Source organism: Pongo abelii, chromosome 1, assembly GCF_028885655.2.
Source record: "Pongo abelii isolate AG06213 chromosome 1, NHGRI_mPonAbe1-v2.0_pri, whole genome shotgun sequence".
Lineage (NCBI taxonomy): Eukaryota > Metazoa > Chordata > Mammalia > Primates > Hominidae > Pongo > Pongo abelii.
Genome location: NC_071985.2, coordinates 15,034,189 through 15,050,153, shown reverse-complemented (window position 1 = coordinate 15,050,153; position 15,965 = coordinate 15,034,189). Strand labels below are relative to the sequence as shown.

Sequence of the window (15,965 nt, the reverse complement as noted above, 5' to 3'; positions counted from 1 at the left end):
CAAGCTCTATGAGGGAAAAGTTGTACCTGCCTTGTACCACAAAGTAGGTGGTCAATTAAGATTTGCTGAATGAGTGGCCTAAAAACTAGTCCACCCAAGAGAAATAAATATATATCCACACAAAGATTTACAGGTGAATGTTCATAGCAGCATTCTTCACAGCAGCCCCAAACTGGAAGCAGTCTGCATGTCCATCAATAGATGAATGGATAAGCCAAATTTGTTGTATCCATACAATGGAATTCTCTTCAGGCATCAAAAGAAGGAACTGCTGACAAATGCTACAACATGGATAAACCCCAAAGACATGATGTTAAATGAAAGAAGTCAGATGTGAAAGTCTGTTTATGTATATGAAATGTTCACGATATGCAAATTATTATAGAGACAGAAAACACATTCATGGTTACCTAGGGTTGAGGCTGGGAACAGGGAGAACTTCAAATGGGCACAAGAACTTGTTTCGGCATGATAGAAATGTTCCAAAATGATACTATGGTAATGGTTTCACAATTCGAATTTGCTAAAACTTACTGAGTTGTGTACTTAATTGAATTTTATAGTATGAGAATTATATCTCAATAAAGCTGTAAACAAATAAAATAACTCTATAGACCTTACTGAAATAGATGTCAGTTGCAAGGCATCGTCTCCCATTTCCTGTGCAATTCTATCTCCTTTACGTTTGAAAGGCTTGGGTCACACCAGCCAGCTGGTGGTCTTTGATCCCCGCTCTGGGTCCCTTACCCTAAAGAAAGGACTTGAGCACTTTCTAAGGGTAAACTCCCTGGAGACTTTTTCAGAAAGGACTCAACAAGGGTCCACTTATTCTCAGGAAGCTCATAAAAGAAACATTATTGGTCTCTTGAAAGTTCAAAAGGGCCATTTTATGAGATGAGAATGAATGACTTTCCAGTCTTTCTTGCTTTTCATTGTGGAAGTGACTTACATTAAGTTAAAAAAAAAAAAAGCACCCAATTCATCATTTTCTCAGGCCTAAGCAGTGGACAGCTCATGGGACTAAGGATGTACCTTGGTACTTGAATGAGTTGGTAGCCAACCTCGACCTTCAGCTCACCCATTGTGACCTGAGTTTCCTTCTGCTGTGCAGACATTGCCTCTAGGTACTACTTCTGCTTAACCAAAGAGTGTGAATCCTTTCTCTCTTTGGTCAAGAGTCTTTGGTCACAAGCCAAAAGTGTGATTTTGCAGGTGGTGGGGTTGATGCAGTTTTAATAAATTGCCTGACAGCCCTCAGGACACTAAGACAGGGCTAAAATGGAAGCTCACACACCGGCATGGTTACATGTCACCATGTCATGGAGTATACAAAGTGCACAAAAGAACACTCCCCCTGCACTCGTGCACGCACGCACACACACACACACACACGTGCTCAATGGAAGCAACTCAGGCAACAGAACTGGGATGAACCTACCTGTCCTCCAGCATTTATGGATGAATTAAGTAGCATAAACAGAATTTAGAGGTGACACAGCTTCAGGGAGATGCTTGAATCCACAATTACAGCATCTGTCAGCACGAGCATTGGGCCAGAGTGTATAATCTACTTTGCATTGCTCCCAGAACTGCTGGCTAAAGTACAAGATTAGCATTTAAGGCACAAGATGATCATAAACAGAGGGATTGTTAGTGGGGAAGGGGTGTTGGAGAGTGAAGGTGAGGGTGACATAAATAGTATTTCTAGTTGTGTGCTAATGGTCCCAGGAGCTGTGGCAGTAAACAGTGTGAGGCTAATTTTGGCATTGATTTCCTTGAGGCACTGCCTCTTTCTTTTTTTTTTTTTTTTTTTGTTTGTTTGTTTTGAGATGGATGTTTTGTTTTGAGATGGATGTTTTGTTTGTTTTGCTCTGTCGCCCAGGTTGGAGTGCAGTGGCGCAATCTCGGCTCACTACAAGCTCCACTTCCCGGGTTCACGCCATTCTCCTGCCTCAGGCTCCCGAGTAGCTGGGACTACAGGCGCCTGTCACCACGCCCGGCTAATTTTTCATATTTTTAGTAGAGACGGGGTTTCACCATGTTAGCCAGGATGGTCTCGATCTCCTGACCTCATGTTCTGCCTGCATCAGCCTCCCAAAGTGCTGGGATTACAGGTGTGAGCCACCGCGCCCAGCCGGCACTGCCTCTTTCAACTGTGATAAAGGAGTGAAATCAAACAAAGGCAACACTTTACCTGAAATTTTGGAGGTGGGAGGAAACAAAAGTTTCCTACACTTAGAAGATTTGAAAGGCTTCTAAAAAGAGATATAGCCTTCCTCATTGTAACTCCTTCTGTCTGAAATCTGTTTGAGCATCAGTTGGCCAGTTCATTGAAAATGACCCTGGAAATGATGTCAAGTGTGGGGTGCATTTGTTGCATTTCCAATAGTAGAAAATAAATGCATCTGCTAAGCAAAATTGTTGTGTCACTCTACATTTATTCTTCAACTGATTATATTACTTTGTTATGGATGTTGTGGCTTGCACTTCCTTAATAAAGTAGGATCAGTTGACATCTGAGTTTGCTCCAGTCCCTTCAGCAAACCTGGCAGTTTCTCCTGTGGCATGTCTAACCAAAGCAAGATGAGGCATTGCAGAGTGACGAGGTGGCAGTGAATTTCAGATCTCACCACCATCCTCACTGCCCCTCCAGGTCATGTGTATTCCCGACCCTGAACTTTACTCCTATTTTACTTACTTTCATGTTCTATCCTCCAAGGCCCAGGCCAACCACCTGCCTCTTCTGATTCTTTTCACTATTATCTCAATGCACAGTGGCCACGCTCTCTGCAGAATTCCTGTTATATAGTCAGAATCTCTATTTTACACATAATTGTTCTGTAATTCCTTCATGGATCTTTCATCACTCTGACATAGACTGTCCATTCCTGAAAGATGGTAATCATGCTTTACACTTATTTATAGACCACCCAAAGCTCTTGGCACAGGGCACATGTTTCACAGGGATTTCCTGTCTGATTGAAAGGCTCTGAGGATGCATTGCACCATACATAGCCCTGTGAGATGTAAAAAGTGCATGCCGTTCATTATAAGTTAGATTAAATAAATGAAAGATAAAAACACAGTGTGATCCCATTTTTTCAGTGTGTGTGTGGGGGGGTTTGTGTGTCCATTTGTGCTAGGGGCATGGTTCTGCTGAGAGGGGTGTGTGTATGTGTGTGTGTTGCACAGACACAAAAGACTAGGGAAAATACAGCAGCAAATGTCAATTGTGATATCTCTGAGTGCTAACATCACTAAAAATTGCTTTTTCTTTTTACTATTTAGCACTTTTGTGATGTATGTATAAAGAATACTTTTTATTTATACGAGGTGCGACATGTTTAGCAGTATGAAGAATGAGGTAATGAAATTGATGAGTGATTATTATTATTAAAAGAGACACAGTATAGTGAAGTGGGAGGTTTGCAATGAATGAGGTTTGGTTGTCTATTATTCTTTATGGGTATATTCCAGTGTTTCCCAAAGTATGTTCCAGAGTACAGTATTCCCTACCACAGGTGTTACACATTTAAATAATATGGGAAGCAGCCTCTTGAAAATTCACAATATCCATTGGCCCTGAGTATTCCTACAGCAAAGGAACCTGTCTGTTCTACTTGGTGTTTTTCAAATCTATCCAAGCATGGAATATTTTTTTCTTATAATGCCTGTTAACTGCATTACATTTTGGAAAACATTGTTCTATTTATATGTGGTTGTTTTCACATAACAGAGTAGTGAGTTTAGTTCTAAGTGTCTTAATTTTGTTTGTATTTTGTTCATATTCCTTTGGTTTGAAGATCCAGAGAGGTTACAAAGTTAAAGAACAACTTCTTTAATCCAAATCCATAGAAACATTTTAGCAATACCAAATTACATGATTTGATGATTTTCTCCTTCATTGTAAAAGCTATGCAGCATCACTGCCTAGTTTGCTAAGTTTTAAAGCTTAATTTGCTATATTGAAAACATTCGATGAAGAAACATGCTGTGAGCTGAATTTATTCAGCCTCTTTTGGAGTCCATTCTTTCACTGGAAGTTATTACTGTGAAGCTTCATTTTATTTTTGTGAACTTTTTTTTCATCTCTACTATCATCTTTTAAGGATGAGTTTTTGACAGTGATGCTAATAGTGACAAACCCCTCTAACCTCCAACACTCCTTGCAAATTATCCCGATAATGAACAGCTGCAGATGCTAATTCAAAATGGCAGGTAATCCGTGTGTAAATTGAAATGTGCATGCTTCTGTCTGAAACTGCAATTGCATTAAGTTATGGGAATTCACGGTGAGGAAAGTCAGGAGATCCTGGTAGGAGGGCATAAGCATGCAGATCCCCCAAAAGGCTGGAAATCAATCTTCCTTTTTGTCCTCCACATCTTTCTGCCCTGCAGCCCATGCAGGAACAGACGGCTTGTCAGAAGCTCAGAGGGTGGCGAGACATTTGGTTTTCCAGGGGCTTTTCAACTCGGATATGTGAGCACATTAAAAGTAAGAGGAGGGAGGTTATTAATAAAGCAAGTAATGAAGCACAATAGAGATGGTGTGAAACAGAATTTGGCCCAATAAAGTACATTATCTCTCTTTGACTAGCCATGTAATTCTTTGGTTTATCTTTGGCTAAAACAGATACAGCACAGCTGGTGGTTAACGATATTAGCTAACACCTGAAAAACAGGTTACATTGAATCACAATTTTGCCTCATAGACTCATAATGCTTCGGAAAGTATGATACACAAAACTCAGTTTGTTATTAAAGTTATTTAAGTTTAAACAATGTAGAGAAAGCACGTTTGACCCCAATATATTCAGGACTCATTTCCTCCCCTAGAGTGAAAATGGCCTCTTAGCACTAGTGTGCCTCCATTCAGCTAGGTGCCAGGCACAACATCATTATAAAAGGCAAGTACACTGCCTTCTGGAAATTTGCATCCATCCGTAGTTACACCCGACACAAGCTACAGCTTTGTTTGAATTTCCAGCTGACTGACACGCACACAATCGTGAATGAAAAAGCAAACAGTGGAAAATAACGCCTTTTCACCTTCCTCTGGTCTGTGGGAACAACACTGCCGCAGAGCCAAGCTTTGGGCTGCAGCCTGGTTTCCAGAAATCACACCGCTCTAGAATGGAGTGTCTGGGCCTTTCACACACCAGCTGCCAGAGGTTGTGGTTTTTAAGTAAAGCTTCGAAGTGGGACTGGAGGCTATCAGCAGGAAGCCAGTTAAAGCAGATAGAAAAGTAAGAGTGGCGAAGTCTATTTTTGCTGTACGTACAAAATAAGAGGAGACAGTCTTGGCCAACTGTGCCTTTAAGTAACAGGCCACCTCTGTCAAAGTACTGGGACCTTTTAGAGGTCAAGACCTCCCCCTGTAGGAATCTCCAGCCCCCAGTACTGCCCCGCACCCAGGAGCACGTGAGTACTCGTCAACTGACATAAATGAGAGTGGAGATATTTCAGCTGCTCTGTGTGTTCTGGAGAAGAGTTTCCCAAAGCACGCAGATCACCTGAGGAATGCAGGTTCTGATTTTGGAGTCTGGGGTGAGCCCTGAGATTCTGCATTTCCAACACGTTCCGGGGACGGACGGGGAAGGGTGTTGACACTGCCCGGCCCAGGGACCACACTTGGAGAGCCGCGGTTCTGAAGGATAGGAAAACCAGTGCAAACGTTTTCTATTGCAGCTTGGTGTCACACAGCCATCCTGGAAGCCGCCCCTGCGCCCGCTATCTCCCCCAGCCCCCAGGTAGCTGGTGGTGACAATGGCTGCAGGGCAGCGCCCTGCGAAGTGCAGGGGTGAAGGTCTGCAGGTCCCGCTAACCACGCCCTTCTCTTCCCCAGGGGAGGAGCGCCCCCGGGACTCCCCGGGCCCGGCGGAGGCCCAGGCACCTGCCGGGGTGGAGGCCGGCGGGAGAGCAAGCCGCCGTTGCTGGACGTGCTCCCGGGCGCAGCTCAAGAAGATCTTCTGGGGCGTGGCGGTCGTGCTGTGCGTGTGCTCCTCGTGGGCGGGCTCCACGCAGCTCGCCAAGCTGACCTTCAGGAAGTTCGACGCGCCCTTCACCCTCACGTGGTTTGCCACCAACTGGAACTTTTTATTCTTCCCGTTGTACTACGTGGGGCACGTCTGCAAGTCCACAGAGAAGCAGTCCGTGAAGCAGCGATACAGGTAGGCGCGTCCTGCATGAGGAGGCCTCCTGACCCGGGGCTGCTCCATCCAGCGGTGACTCTGCAGAGCTGCCCCTGGTGGCAGGCGCTGGATGAGCCGGTGGGAGCCTGTGGAGAGATGTTGCAGTGAATGCACGGGCTCTCTCAGTGGGGTCGGGAGCAGAATTCTCTCTATCCTGGGTAGTGAACGCCTCCTTCCTCTGCCTCCTGCCCCTCAGCCCTGGAAGCCCTTTTATATAAAAGCAGGCAGCAGCATCTTCCAGAGACGGCAAGTAGTAGGTCCCCAGAAAGCTTAGAAATGGGAGAACTGGGTAGCTCAGTTCATCCCCCAGCAAGCTAGGGTGAGGACCGCAAGGCCATGGAGCCAGGTCACTCGGACGCTTCCTGTAGCTGACTTCCCTCGCGGAGATGTTCGCTGCGGAGACTTCCTTACTCACCTTCTTTCTAATTCCAAGACATGCCCCGCCCCCCCTTCGGGTATGTAATTGCAGGAGTCTGAATATCTCCCAGTGTGATGGTCAAAACTAAAGCAGTGTCTGGACTTTGTTGACTATATTTTCTCAAATGAAGTCCATTGGAATGACGTCCCTTTCAAAAAGAGGCCAGAAACCCTGACCTCAACCCCTACCTCACGCAGCCTTCCCCGGGAGTCACATTGTAGGTGTTGACCCGTGGCGCTCATCTGCGCCAATAAGAGCATCTCGTGTTTCCCCAAAGTGGAGGCCTTCTGTGGGCCATGTCAAGGGCTGTCCCAAGTCAGGCCTAGTCAAAAAACAAAAACAACAAAACAAAAACAGAAATGAATGCTGGCCAAGGTGACACAGTAGGCCTTGGAAACTTGTCTTTTATCAGTCCCAGAGGTGAGGAGAAATTGAGGATTTAAGAGTCTTCATTCCTTCACCACTGCCTTCTTCCCCACCACACCCCACCCTGCCAAACACATACCCCCGTAAGATTGCTATGTCCTGAAGTTCCCCTTAGAAGATACAAGATAACTAAAAACATCATTGGGTCCAAGGAACAAAGAGGTTTGGAAATGAAGGTCTACCCCGGACCAGAATTTCTTTCTGGAAATCTACCATTTTGTCCCTGTAAACTTGTAGCTGGAAGTACAGGTGTGATACTTTTTTAATGTTCAGAGGGAATTTGGCCTGGCTCCTTTAAAAGACCCACTTGTAAATCAGAGCACGATTTCTGGAGGAGGGGGCTCTGATGGAGCTTGAATAGGATCACATGGCCAGTCTCACATGTCCTCTTAGTGAAACGGATTTGGTGCAAAGAATTCTGATCCTCAGGATTGACCTAAACCAGTGGCTCGTGGACCAGCCAGAAATTGCTAAAGAGGCACTTAATGCACCCTCTTCTGAATAGAAGCCAAAAACAGAAGGAAACAAATCATTAGGGCCTAAGATTGTCCCAAAGGCAAGAGTAAAATAGTCCCAGAGAAAAGCTAATATTTAGTAAATGATGTATTTAACAGTTAAGTATCCCTAAGTGTATTTAATTTGTAATTAGGCGTTAGCCTTTCATTAAAACTGATTAGGATGGTAGGCTACTGCCTCTAACGAAATGCTAAAAGTGAGCTTATATGCATGTTCTTGATCAAGAATTGTTGGGAGAGAAGATGAAATGCTTCTTTCCTGCTACCTTCAACCATACAGGCTGAAAGAGGCCCCCCAAGTGGTAACACTGGCTGTTGTCCCAAATGTGCTCCATGGCTACCACTTACCTGGAGAGAAGACTGTCACCGCCAGCCACTTAGGGCAGGCCTGGCACCATTAAACTATTGTGCTGAAAACCACACAGATGGAATCAAGATCAAGTGGTGCTTATACGGTCAAAGTAGGAAAAAATGAAAGGTTATTGAAGATTGGTTATATATAGAAAAACATCAGCACCTTGATTTCAACCTATTGTCTTCCTATAAAAAGTGCTCAAAAAGAATCATTTAAAAAATCTGGTGACTGCCCTGTTAACTGGCAAACAATGTAAAAGAGGGAGGATAATCCCAATTTTATTGGTGAACCTGGTTGAAAGCTTTCCCAATTTCTGTCATCACATTCTGCTCCAGCTCTTTAAAAAAGTTTTTTTGTTCTGTTTTGTTTTGTTTTGTTTTTTGTTTGTTGTTTTCTGATTGTAAGCTGTGTTAGCCCCGTGGCTAGGCAGAGCTGCTAATTTACCAGCCAATTATTAGGCATGTCAATCAAGCCATATACACCACTGGAGGGGTGAAGAGAGACCAAAGGAGAGAAAAATTTTAACATCACAGACCTTCCTTAGGAAATCACAATTCTGTCACAACTCATATTGGGAGTACTTTAAACAGACTTCAGGATTCTCAGAGATCAAGGAAGACTGAAATCACATCTTCCATCTTCATGCTTTATCAAAATTAATGCCAGAGAGAAGATTTTGAGTTGTCTGAGGAGATGAGTCTGTTGGCTAAAAGTGTTTAGCAGGGAGCTGGGAAGAAAAGGAGATGAACAGAGAGGGGAGCTAGATGGATACAGCTCACCAAGAGGGGAGCTGGATGGATACAGCAGCTTTTCTTGCAGTTATCAGGAGGCAATCAGATGGAAGCTTCTTTTCTCTAAACCCTCCTCAACTGAGCTGCTTCCCCAAGGTGAAGCTAGAGCAGAGAGAGGAAGGCATGTGTTCCCCAGCACAGAGCTCCGCAACCTGCAATGCCCTGTGAGGCTCCCTGGGGTCTTGTTGAAGGAAGACTCTGATTCAGTGGGTCTGGGTGGATCTGAGATTCCGCTTTTCTAGGGAACTTCCAGGGAATCCTAGTGCTGGTGGCCCACAGGCTGCACTTTAACTGTAAATGCCCTGGAGTTGTTGAGTTCCAGCTACAGATTTTTTTTTTAATGCTGCTGATTTTACCAAATGTTAGAACTAGGACTCACCTCACCATGTAGAACTGATGAGTGACTCCATTGAGCCCCAGAGGATGTTCGAGCCCTGGTCCTCTGCCACTCATGACGGGAGGCTCCGTGGGCAAGTCCTCAAAGCTCTCAGAGCCTCAGATGCCCATTTGTAAATGGGAGGTGATGATATATGCACTGTCTTGTACAAAAGACTGCTGTGTGATCAAATGACACGCTGTATATGAAAGCGCCCTATACACTGTAACATGTTGTGTAAATGCGAGGAACCAGTACTGTGTTGTAATAGCCTCTGTGGGTTATACTGAAGGCTGTTGCCCATGCTTTGTTCATTAGCTGCCTTGTGGTGGCCAATTTAAACTATGAGAGTGCCGACCCCTATGCTGCATGCAAGTGTCAGTCCTGAAGAAATCAACTTGTGGCCCTAGTGCCTTCACAGGGCACACAAGAACACTGATCGGGGCTTCTCATGATCAGATACTGTTGTCAGGAATTAGATGTGAATGGGCAAACCTCTCAGCCTAACTCATATGGGTTTTCAGCCCCTGCCTTAGTCTTCCCAGCAAGCACTCAACCATCTAGGAGTACAATGAGCTGCTTCCTTCTCCAATATGATAGGCAGCCCAACCCTTATCTTTCCTGTTTCTCAATGAAGCTGGCCACAGGGATGTTCTGAGGAAGCAATAGTGCCCAGAACTCAGAGAGGGCTTCAGTCATGAGATGCTTGAGGGTGCTTGGGAACCGCAGTCTCCTGGACCACCTAGCATCTAGGGGAGGCACAGGGAAGTGGCTGTATCAGGTCTGTGTTTGGGAGAGACTGTTGAGCACATGTGTGATGACACACAGCCTCCTGTCCCCTCTGACCCTGGAACACGAATGCAGCTTTTCAGATCTAAGAGGTCAGCAGAGCTGGAGCAGATCTGGGGCATTTTCAGTCTTGTTCAAAGGTCTTCCAGGAATTTGCAGCAGTAACGACCTGTTTTCAAAAGCAAATGCTGAGACCTTCTGCTATCATGAGGCTGCCAAAAAAAGTGAACGGTGCAGTGGTGACAGATGTTTTTCTCTGCCTTTTGTAGTTCCAGGCTTTTTGTAAGCCAGCCAATTGATTCTGCTTCAGATATTCTGAGCAACAGTAGAGCCAAGAAAGGGAAAAGGGCAGTTTAGATGCCTTTCATCTTAAACCCTGCAAGGGCCCGGTGTGTGTACCTTGCCACCCAGACTTACGCAGGAACCATATCGGGTCTTGCAGCTGTAACATTCATCGGCCATTTAAAATCTAAAGAGCAGAGTGGAGCAGTTGCAATCTGGAGCTTTGTTCTGAAAATAGTTACTGTGCATCTTCTCTAGGCAATGCACTAGAAATACAAGATAAATGGACTCTGTCCTCCAGGAGCCCAAAACCTGGAAAGGGAGTCAGATAGCCAAACAGGGTGGGGGTGTATGCAAGGGAGCTGAGAGTGGAGGAAGGCCCAGATACACCTGTCCTGGGGCAGGGTACAAAAGTTTCTTAGAAGAAGTTAGCTAGGGCCTGGCGTGGTGGCTCATGTCTGTAATCCCAGCACTTTGGGGGGCTGAGGCGGGCAGATTGATTGAGCCCAGGAGTTCAAGACCAGCCTTGGCAACATGGCAAAACCCTGTCTCTACTAAAAATACAAAAATTAGCCAGGCGTGATGGTGCACCTGTAGTCCCAGCTACTCAGGGGACTAGGCAGGAGGATCACCTGAGCCTTGGGAGGTTGAGGCTGCAATAAGCAGTGATCAAGCCACTACACTCCAGCCTGGGTAACAGCGTGAGACCCTGACTCAAAAAAAAAAAAAAAAAAAAAAAAAAAGCCAGAAACTATTTAAGGACAAGCAGATGGTTCTCTAGGTGCTGAAGGAGAAGGTCAAGAACGTTCTAAGCAGACAGTAGCCTGGGTAAAGGACACAGGCTGGACACAGAGCACGGAGCTCTTCTTAGGATGTGGGATGTAATTGGGGTAAGGTGAAAGAGAAGACCCAGCAGTTAGGCGGAGCAGATGCTGGCAAGCCTCCTACACTATGCTGAGGAGTTTCACTTGCAGTATGAATATCAGCAGGAGTCATGGAAGCAATGATCAGATTGGATCTTTCAAAATGCAGCTGCTGCCACTCTATAGAAAATGGAATGAAGGACAAGGCTGGAGGTCAATCCAGGTCAACAAATCCTTCTTTGATATCTATGTGGGCACGTGGACAGATGTGGATGACAGTTGTTGTTCTTGACCCTAAGGAACTCACAACTGGGTGGGAGACAGTCTCCTATTTAAAAATATATATATATATAAGGAGGAAGTGGGGCAAGAGCTGAGGGCAGACTGGCTTGGCTGTACTTTGGCTGTGAGGACAGGGCACAGTAGATCTTGGGACTCCAAATTCAGCTGAAGGCCAGATAGGAAGGACTTGGGGTGCCCGATCAAGGACTTGGGGCTTTATTTTCTAGGCAAGTGGAGCCTCCAGAAGTTTTTGGTATAATCAGAGCTGCTTTCAAAAGTAGGATTCATGGTACTAATTTTCTAACTGGCTACAGCATATGGTCCCATTTCACATAAGAGGTGGAATGACTGTCAGGTGTTTGTTTGTTGGGGGACAGGATGCCTAGTTCTGAGCAGTAGCAAGAACTTTAAGTGTGAATCCTGAAGTATTATAAAACTTGTTGAACTGTCAACTTTTTGAGACTACATCACACTCTTCTGTTGATAAAATGCATTTTAATTGTCATTTTCACCAAACTCAAGTGTTCTGAAAACATGGGGAATATCCTCTCCAGGAAATATTTGTACAATTTTTCAGGCACAGTGGTGAATGCTAAGGCATTGCCAAGAGAGCCCTAATTAGCGATGCCCAGCATCTCCCTGCCTTCCTGCTGTCAGGCCTCACATTTCAGAAAGCTGATGCATTTCTTACCCTGAGCCCCAGACACATTCCAGCCTGTTGTTCCTATCAACAGTTGTTCTTTATAGAGTAAGACCCCTTTGGAAACAAGGTGACAGGGCCCCTCATCCTAGGAGAGAGATAGTACTTCATTCACAAAATCTTTCCAGCACCTTCTCTGTCTCAGGTGCTGTTCTAGGAACTGAGGATACAGCAGTGACAAGAGCAAGTGGAAATGCCCTTTACCTTCAACCTTCCTCCCACCTCATAGCAGTCTCATTTCCTGTCTGATTTCTTCCTCGTTGTTGTTGTTGTGTTAAATAGTTTTTGTAGAGATGAGGTTTCGCCATGTTGCCCAGGCTAGTCTCATACTCCTGCTCTCAAGCGATCTGCCCACCTTGGCCTCCCAAAGTGCTTGGAATACAGGCATGAGCCACTGCACCCAGCCTTTCCTGTCTGATTTCTAAGAATTATCCACCCAGAAAATGATGAGCTACATTCGGAACTCTTACAGTTGATGTTTTTGTTGTTTGTTTGTGTGTTTATTTTTGTAACTGGTTTAGAAAAAATTGACAAAATATTGGAAGACTGCAGTTTGTAATTTGGCCCATGGCTTGAGTGTGGTGGTGAATAATGGCAATTATGCATACACATCCTCATGTATAGCCAGGAGATTTTGCTAGCCTAAGGCAAAATACCGTGCCCCATACACATACACACACACACACGTAGCCAGCCGAGTAGCAGATGTCTGGTACAGCCACAGGAAATCATGTAATCAATGCTCCAAGTATAAATGAGAAGTCATAATGGGCACCGGTGTCAGCAAAGGAAGAAATGAGATGGGGGAGGCTGAATAGGTTTGGGTTGTCTCTGCCTGTTTTAAGACAACACTTGCCATATTCAAGAATACGTCAGTGGTGAAATGAAACAGAACATTGTCCACGTGCCCCAGATTGAGACATCGCCTTCCTGAGTTTACACCAGGTCCCACCACTCTATAGAGTCTTCCCTTTCATCCTATCATTGTGGTATTCATAGATTAGCTCATTTATTTTTCCTCTGGCATCTCCCCCACCCCACCACCACATCTCAGTTAACATATGCTGGCTTCATCCAAGTGAAATTCAGTGACAGCCAAACACCCCTACAGACAAGTTCAGAATATTCTTTCTACAAGGATTTTTAGGCTTTCACTGAGGCAAGCAGAACATTTTCATTACCTCTTGATCTCCTTTTTTTCTATACTTCAGCCATCCCACATCCCAATTATCTGAGATTGCTATTCATCTTTGAACAGAAATCAAGGATATGGCTTTGAAGTTTAGCAGTTTAAGAAGGTTATCTGTCTTATAACCTTATAATTCCAGAGCTTGTCTTATTCAGCTATAGCAATGTTATTTCAATTTCACTGAAATTCTTTGAAAGGTCAGTTCCAATGCTCATGTTTGTGTTTAAAGTGTGGGTTTGAAGAATAACAGCCATTTAAATAACTGCCATGTGAGTGTAATTATGACTTTTGTGGGGTCATGATACCTGAGGCTGGAATTATCAACAAGGGATTTGGTAACATTTTTAGCTTAAGTGCCATGGTCCCTGTGAGTATTTGCAAGATCAGTGTGACAGTGAAATCAAAGGTGGGAAGCAATGAAGGATGGTCTCCCAGAGGGGCATCCTTCAACTGGTGGATTTTGAGGATCAGTTAATCTTTGTGCGGGTCAGATGAGGAGGAGGGCCAATGTAGGTGGCATACAAAAGTCACAAGTGTGTACGGATTTGCAGGATGTAACCAGTATGCTCAGGCACCACCCCATTCTATCCCAATGTAAGAAATGTGGAGCCATTTCTTATTTTCCATGTGATTTTTCATCATTGAGTCAAGACTAGTGAGCCAGCCGATAGGCACATTGAAACTTTAAAATCTCACCACATTTAGCAAAAGATCATCTGCACAGAGACCTAGAAAAATCAAAAAAGGACTTTGAGGATTCTCTGATCCAACTCATTGATATTATCAATGAGTCCAGAGATGCTCAGAGAAAGGGCAAGAGAGCCCTGTGCTCTGCAGCCTCAGACCTCTCCAGAAATACTAGCAGAAAAGAAGTGGGTCAGCACTATCTCTCCTTATAGGAAGGAACCTGGAAAAAGTGCCTGGGCAGGTTGGAGCAACAGAGGTAGGAGTGCTACTAGCTCATGCTGGAACATTGTGATAGATGATAATAACATATGCTTGCCATTAGATTGTTTGGGCAGGAAACTCAGCTCTTCCTTTATTTGGCAACATGGTCATAGGTAAGTCAACTGAAAGCTCTTAGTCTCAGCTCTTACCTGAGAAAAATGGATACTTTAATTCCCACTTCCAAAGGTTACTGTGGGATTGAGTGCCCCTCCTGTGGGCTCCCACAGCTCCTGTGTAGATCGTGTTTGAAATGAACAAAATTAAACATGACAGTGTGTATAAAGTTCCAAACTGTTCTTGGTCCAGGGATTTCCTAACCATCTTTGGTTGACTCTTGATGTGGCTACCAAAACTCATTCAAACCACGCCTACTGCTCTCTCTAAATCATAAAGTGACGATGATGATGTCATAAAATGATGTTGATGATGATAATGATAATGATTATGAGGTCATAAAATGATGAGGGGGAGGGCTGGGCTTGGTGGCTCATGCCTGTAATCCCAGCATTTTGGGAGGCTGAGTCAGGCAGATCACTTGAGCCCAGGAGTTCGAGACCAGCCTGGCCAACATGATGAAATCCCGTCTCCCACAAAAATTAGCTGGACGTGGTGGCACATGCCTGTAGTCCCAGCATTTTGGGGGGCTGAGTCAGTTGGATCACTTGAGCCCAGGAGTTCAAGACCAGTTCAAGACATGACAAAACCCTGTCTCTACAGAAAATACAAAAATTAGCTGGACATGGTGACATGTGCCTGTAGTCCCAGCTACTTGTGAGGCTAAAGTAGGAGAATCACTTGAATCCAAGAGGCAGAGGTTGCAGTGAGCCAAGATCATGCCACTGCACTCCAGCCTGGGTGACAGAGTGAGACCCTGTCTGAAAAAAAAAAAGAAAAGGTAATGACAAGGAAGAGGTCCTAAAATGATGATGATGATGATGATGATGAGGTCATAAAATAATAATGATGATGATGATAACATAGTAGAACCCCAGGTAACTGAGTCTTCTTCCTTATGAAGATTCAGTTCAGATTAACCAGGTAGCTGATTTGGAACCCACAGCAAGAAGGACAGCATTGTGCCCTGTCATTATTTTAGGCTGTTGCAGGAGAAAGGAGCCTTTCTTGGCAGAGATGAGATTTGAGACAAGTCCTAACAGGAGGGGCAGAGAACTGATGTGGAACTTATCATTGTCATGACCTTCCAGGATATGAGCTGAAAGCCAGATGGAAATGTGAGGTGATCCATTTGTCTAGAAAGCAATGTCCTGTCAAGCTCTTGATGCTTTTTATTTTTCAAAAGCTTAAAAGCAAAAAGGAGAAAACATGCTAGTGCCATGCAGAAGCTAAAGCAGATGTGTTTCTTTTCTTTCTTTTCTTTTCCACTGGCACCCCTTTTGCCTTTATTGTACACAAATCCTAGCTAAATTGGAACGACCACCCTGCCCTTCATAGAAACAGACATTATACGGCCTTCCCAAATAACTAGCCCACTTTCCTGCCACGTGCGGCACAGGAGTACCTACAAGTGTTGTACGCACAGGAGGCTCCAGGGATATAGAAAGGAATGAGACCACGTGTGGAGGGAAGGGACCTGAGCTTTGACTCAGGCTTGTTCCAGTTCTCAGATCCACTGTTTACACCCCACATGACTTTGGGTAAGTTACTTGTAAGGACTCCTGCAGCTTCCATTTTCTCATATTTAAAAATGGATCCAGGACAGCCGCGGTGGCTCACTTCTGTAATCCCAGCACTTTGGGAGGCAGAGGCAGGTGGATCACCTGAAGTCAGGAGTTCAAGACCAGCCTGACCAACATGGCAAAACCCCATTTCTACTAAAAAT

The 15,965-nt window shown here is 44.7% G+C and overlaps 1 protein-coding gene and 1 long non-coding RNA gene across 3 annotated transcripts in view; one reads left to right on the top strand and one right to left on the bottom strand.

Moving 5' to 3' along the window:
- SLC35F3 (solute carrier family 35 member F3) overlaps positions 1-15,965 on the top strand; it is a 414,885-nt gene that overhangs the window by 316,991 nt on the left and 81,929 nt on the right. For both annotated transcript variants that reach the window (XM_024252548.2, XM_024252542.3), the window contains one exon: positions 5,846-6,170. In XM_024252548.2, the coding sequence (XP_024108316.1) occupies positions 5,846-6,170 (325 nt within the window). The remainder of the gene's footprint in view (positions 1-5,845; positions 6,171-15,965) is intronic.
- On the bottom strand, positions 1,695-15,078 carry LOC129060922 (uncharacterized). Its single transcript, XR_008527815.2, has 3 exons — positions 14,275-15,078; positions 6,798-6,931; positions 1,695-6,277 (listed from the first exon to the last, which is right to left on the bottom strand). It is a non-coding gene; the product is annotated as an uncharacterized LOC129060922 (long non-coding RNA).